Source organism: Hordeum vulgare, chromosome 5H (genome assembly GCF_904849725.1).
Source record: "Hordeum vulgare subsp. vulgare chromosome 5H, MorexV3_pseudomolecules_assembly, whole genome shotgun sequence".
Lineage (NCBI taxonomy): Eukaryota > Viridiplantae > Streptophyta > Magnoliopsida > Poales > Poaceae > Hordeum > Hordeum vulgare.
Window position 1 is genome coordinate 7,917,872 of NC_058522.1, and position 6,277 is coordinate 7,924,148.

Sequence of the window (6,277 nt, forward strand, 5' to 3'; positions counted from 1 at the left end):
TATCGATGATGCTATACTGAAGAAGGTGTAGCCGACAGACACAGACACAGACCACAGCACCCTGATTTTGTTTATCTAAGTTATTAATATAAACAAGATGAAGGCTATTTTCTCACCAAGAGCCTGAACTGAACCTGAACCTAAAGGACGAGTATCTCTGTCTGTCGTGGTTGCGGTTGGTGTTACCACCACGGAAACCCACCCACGCACATGGAAAACGCCCGCGCTTGTTTGGTCTGATTTCTCATCGGATGCAGATGCAATTATTGGTTGATTGATCTGAACACCACTCTGCATGCACAAAACACATGCAAGACCAAACAAGTGCTGTGGAATTATTGGTCTGGTTCTGATACTGTACTACTACTAGCATGGTGATATCGGGAGTTGAATGGCTGACGCCGACAGAATTTCAGTTTAATTCCATTTCATCTGTCATCATCATCGATTTTGAACTGAAGTGTGGTCGCACGCTAACGGTTTTGCACGGTCGGTCGCTATCATGGAAAGAAGTGTTCAACAGGAAGGAAATTCAGACATGACATGGCAGCAGCATTTCTACTTGGATTTGAGAATCACACCATGTATCTGTCCATTCCATTCAGAATGTTGAATGTTGGATTTGAGCAGCCAACATTCAACATTCAACATGTATGTATGGATTTCTTCTTCTTCTTCTTCTTCTTCTTCTTCTTCTTCTGTCTCTGATTTTTACTTTTTATTTACAAGCGGACTCACACTCATCTCCCCCGGTTTCGAGGGGATCAGGAAAACACTCAAACTCAGCGCATCACTGCCTGCCTAAACACGCTCGACGGCGCGCGCCGAAGAAGAAGGCGACGCAGAGCACGGCCAGCGCCGTCGCCGGGAGCTTCCCGGCGGCGAGGCCGGCGAGGATGACCGCGACGAACGCCGCCAGGGGGAATTTGAATCTGTCCCCTCGCCTTTCCGTCTCCGTCTTCATCTCCACCGACGATTCTGTGCTTGGCTCCGACGGCGCCTCCTCTGTGTCTGTGGTGGAAGTGGAAGGGGCTAGAATTAGAAAGGCCTCGGTTTTGGTTGGTCCGGCGCCGTCAGGCTGCTCGACGACCTCGCCGTCGCCGGAGCCCTTCGCCTTGGGCTTCTTCTTCTGCAGCGTCTTGGAGATTATTTTCCGCAGCGATCTCTTCGCTTTCCTCTTCGGGGTGGCCGGATCTTCGCCGCCGGAGACGAGCTCGCTGCTCTTGTCGGAATCCGAGCAGCTGGATGACCGGGGCGCCTCTTCCACCTGCCGAATCGGCGATACGGGGGCTCGGCCGCCCGAATCGGGCAGCTCCTCCGGGCCAGAGCGCCGTCGACACGCCGACTCGATCCAGAGCAGCGACAGCGAGGCGACGGTGAGGACCGCGACGGTGCCCTCGCTCCACACGGCGAGGAGCGCGAGCGCCACGGCCCCGCCGAGCGCGAGGAGCTGCGGGCGGGGCCGGAGGAAGGCGGCGCCTTTGGGCGCGTCGTCCAGCGGCCGCGCCACCGGAGCCGAGGAGTCCGGCTCTACGGCCACCGGCGAGGGAGGCTCGGGCGACGGCGGCAGCGAAGGATTCTCCCCCTCTACAACCACCGGGGTCTCGGCCGGAGACGGGGGCAGCGCCAGCTGGGCGGTGTGGCTGCGCGGCTTGCGGGGGTTCCTGAGGCGGGCATGGTTCTTGACGACGAGGTCGGCGAGGAAGGTGGGGAAGCCGGTCTGGACGGGGACGCGGGAGGGAGACCGGAGGGAGGCCAGCAGGCGGCCGAGGGAGGGGCGCTTCAGCGTGCTGGGCATCGCCGGCGGCGAGCATGCAGGAGCGCAGGAGAGGAGGCGGCCGAGCTGCCGGAGTGTGGAGTGTGGAGTGGGATGGTCTCTTTTGGCTTTGGCTTTGGATTTATGGGGAGGGAGCGCCTCCGTCTCCTTGTTTCCTTTGGCTTTGGAGTTCGTGACCGAAGAAAACAAGAAAACCGCCGCTAATTAGTGCAAATATTTATTATAGTACTCTAGTTTGAGTAGGGATTAATTTTGTGTACTATACTGTCCGTTCTTAAATATAAATCTTCTCTTAAATATTTCATTAGGATGTGTATACATACATAATTTAGATTGTAGATTTATTCGTTTTGCTTCGTATCGTATGTAGTTTCATGAGAAAACATCAAAAAAGACATATATTTAGAAACCGAGAGATGTAAACTAATATAAAAGCGATCTATTTAAACGATTATATATTAGTTTATGAAGTGACTACTACATACTCTAGTAAGAGCAACGCGTGACGTAAATGGACCCATGTTTTGTTGGTGTTATTTTTGTTTGAATTGATCCGATGAATATTTTATGTTCGCTTTTTAAAATGAGTTGGTGCTTGCGTCCAACACTATCATAACTTTTTTTTAGGTAGCACGAGAAAATACACCATAAATATTTAAAGAATAAAAAATCTTAATTAAACATTACATTAAACTGAAAACAGAAGACGTGCTGCACTAGGCTTCGTTGTCGATGTTGCCGGGGCCGGTGAGGTCGATGAGCGTCGACGTCGGGAGCCCAGTGAAACGCCGTATCCTAGGCGGCGACGACGTCGTCCATCGGTAGCTGCATCGTCGTTGGCTGGGCTACGACAAGACGCTCCTCCTCCTCCGCCTCGGCGTCGCGCTGTAACTGCTCGAGCCACTGGCCCTCGAGGCGCTCCTCCGTCGGCAGCCGTTGCCGCCAGTTCTTCAGGTAGATCTGCTCATGCGCCTGCGCCCCCAACCAAACAGGTGGCGCGCTCACCCACTTGCGCACTACCCCGTCCCATGCGTAGCGCTCAGTCTTGAGGGCGATCGGCCCCGGCTCGACCTTGGCGAAGAGCGCCATGGCCTCCGTCATCCGCGCCTGGTAAGCCGCCTCACCCCTCCTCTTTGAGCCACTTTTCATCCTCGCTTTCACGGATGCCAGCCGCCAGCGCCTCCTGGTAGGAGGCCTCTGACTTGTGGTCCTCGCGCGTGCATGATGAGGGGCGGCGGGGTGCCAGCCCGCATGTCGCGGATGCCGCGCTACCGCTGCTCCTTGTGCTCAAACGCAAACCATACCTCCCAATCGGGAGAGTCTGCATCATAGGCAGGGTTGAGCCGTTGCTCATGCGTCAGCTGCTGTCGTCGGTGCCTCACCTCCTCCGCATGCGCCTGCGCCGACCGCCGATACTTGGATACTCTCCAGATCCAAGTGAGAGTCATGTGTCAGAGTCACGTCGGGGTAGGGATGGGGATGCAATGCTCCTAGTGCCACCTTGCCTGGTGCACTGGGATGCTTATCCGCTGTCGAGGCGGGCCAGAAGACGATGGCGTGGGGAGCGCGCGCCAAGGGACGGCGGGGACCTTGCCTTTGTTCTTGCCTGAGCTTGAGCCAGCGCATGAGAAAAAACCCATGGTGGCTAGGGTTTGTCACCGATGTATGAGCTGAGGGGTTGGCTAGATGGAGTCGAGCTTCTGGAAAAGGATGAGGACGGTCCCGCCGCACGCTCGGATTGAAAAAGGACGTCTGTGGCTGCTGATGCGTGGGCCTATAAGAGCCAACATTCAACATGACTCTTCTTCTTCTGTCTCTGATTTTTTTTACTTTTTACAGCCGGACGGATGATCGAACGAACTCACTCACTTACTCATCTCCCCCGGTTTCGAGGGGATTAGTCGATCGGAACACTCAAACTCAGCGCATCACTGCCTGCCTAAACTCACTCCACGGCGCGCGCCGAAGAAGGCCACGCAGAGCACGGCCAGCGCCGTCGTCGGGAGCTTCCGCCGAGGATGACCGGGACGAACGCCGCCAGGGGGAACTTGAATCTATCCCCTCGCCTTTCCGTCTCCGTCTTCATCTCCACCGACGTCGGCGACGACTCTGTGATTGGTTCTGACGGCGTCTGCTCCAGGGAGGAAGGTGGTGGAAATCCCTCGGCCTCGCCAGCCGGCTGCTCGACCTCGCCGTCGCTAGAGCCCGAGGCATCCTTCGCCTTGGGCTTCTTCTTCTGTTGCGTCTTGGAGATTATTTTCCGCAGCGATCTCTTTGCTTTCCTCTTCGGGGCGATCGGATCGTCGCCGGCGGGCCGAGGAGAGGGGGCCTCACTTCCCTTGTCGGAGTCCGAGGAGCTGGATGAACAGGGCGCCTCTTCCACCTGCCGAATCGGTGAATCCTGAAGCTTCTCCGGGCCAGAGCGTCATCGACACACCGACTCGATCCAGAGCAGAGAGAGGGAGGCTGAGACTATTTTTTTTAATCAAGGGTACCCCTACTAAAATGTGGATTAGTTCTCACTCTTCTCATTTAACTCCTCTCCTTTAACACATGTGAGTTTTGGATTGGAGGGTTTGGAGGATAATAAATGCTCATTAACTTGATTCTAGTCTTTTTAGTATTTGGATCCAAGCATGGATGAGACTAGCAAGTTTCAGTTCCACTAATTTTAGTCATGGGACTAAAACGTATCCAAGCACCTACTATACTGTTGTGGAATTTTAAGTGTTCTACGCGTCGGCCAACGGATCTTTAAAAAGATACATCGCCTAATGAACCGTCCGACCTGACAATTTTACTTTGCAACATGCATCTTGTTGTAGAGACATTTGTAACCGAGATTATGTTGTGGATTTTTTGTGTAACATGGATCGTGTTACCGAATTTGTTTTTGCAACATGAATAGTGTTGTAGATTGTTTTTGCAACATGGATCGTGTTGTGAGGTTTTTTGCAACATTGGTCGTGTTGTAGGATGTAGCCGTTGTGGGATCTAGCCATTGGTCGGTTTGAACTTGTTTGCTTAAATAAAATGATTGCATGCATCGCCACAATGCGGAGGCCGAAGGCTTTCTTCTATTTCAAAAATAAAATAAAATCATAGAATGTGTTCACGGAAGGGTTGGCTCCTGACCATTGACGGAGCCCATCCAACCGACATGGAGGCCGTGGACGCTCGTGTAAAATCAGATTTCCCAAATTTTAATAATAGAATTGATCGTGAATTAACTCGTGGTTGAATGGTTAGAGGGACTATGATGTTCCCAGCCCATCAGGGTTTAAATCCTGATGCTCGCATTTATTTCTGAATTTATTTCAGGATTTTTGATTATGCGCATTCAGTGGGACGAGACGTTCCCATCGATGACGACTTGCCTATGGCTTCGTAAATTTAAAGATGTTATGTCGGCTCAGTTTTTAAAAAGTATATATAAACTGCATGTGTATTGTATTAAAAAAAAAAGAATCGATCGATTCCCGTGTGGACCCTACTTAAGTACACGTACCCTGACGAGTCGTGGTCAGTGTTGGTTGGATGTCTGGTTGACCAAGACTTTGTCCCGTGGCCCAGGCAGCAGGTAATGCATTCATGTCCAAAATCAATACCGTGTTACATTATTTTTATATCATAGAAAAAACAAAACAAAGGTTTCAAAATTATTCAGGAATTGTATTGCGCATTCAATGACGTCCCGTCGACGACGAGTTGCCTACGATAGCTTCTAAATTTATAGATGATATGCCTCGAAAGTCTTTATAGGATAGGGTATGCATATGTATGTTTATATAAATGAGTATATGCACGTATGTATAAACGTTTACGTGTGTACTGTATTAAAAAAATAGAATTGATCGATTCCCGTGTGGACCCCGCTACACGTACCATGGTGAGTCGTGGTCAGCTTTGGTTGGATGTCTGGTTGACCAAGACTTTGTCCCGTGGCCCAGCCCAAGGGCACCAGCAGCCAGCAGGTGTTGCACCCATGTCCAAAATCAATGCCGCGTGTTACATTATTTTTATATCATAGAAAAAACAAAACAATGATTTCAGAATTATTCCGGAATTGTATTGCGCGTAAACTAAATTAGTACAATGCTTTTATTTTTAATGAAAATCATGTTTGGAAGCTGTAAAAAATCGCAAAAGCATATTGTTTTTTACAAATGTGATGTTTGATAAATCTGTGTGTTGAAGTTCAAACTCATATTCATTTGGGACGTAAGAAAACAATATAGATGAACAAGAGAGTTGTACCGTTCAACATTATTTCTTGTGAACCTATTTCTCGTAATTCCAAAATGAATGTGATCTTAAACGAGAAATTATATATACTATGTTTGTAGAATACCACCTCTTCAACATACAATTTTATTTCACGATATGAAGAAACCTGAAACACAGTGTGGAACTTGCAGTCAATTTGGTACAAACCGTGAAAAGGGGCACGGAGGCGAGGATCAATCCACCCAGAGACCTATGAAAGAGACTCAAATTGAA

The 6,277-nt window shown here is 50.2% G+C and overlaps 1 protein-coding gene across 1 annotated transcript; it reads right to left on the minus strand.

Moving 5' to 3' along the window:
* Window positions 1-539: 539 nt before the first annotated feature.
* On the minus strand, window positions 540-1,894 carry LOC123396010. Its single transcript, XM_045091037.1, has one exon. The coding sequence runs from the start codon at window positions 1,796-1,798 to the stop codon at window positions 791-793; it is 1,008 nt and encodes a 335-aa protein (XP_044946972.1). The 5' UTR covers window positions 1,799-1,894; the 3' UTR covers window positions 540-790.
* Window positions 1,895-6,277: the final 4,383 nt, after the last annotated feature.

What these genes read in the sequence shown, in the direction of transcription:
- LOC123396010 (XM_045091037.1), bottom strand. Translation starts at nt 1,798, where the DNA reads ATGCCCAGCACGCTGAAGCGCCCCTCCCTCGGCCGCCTGCTGGCCTCC.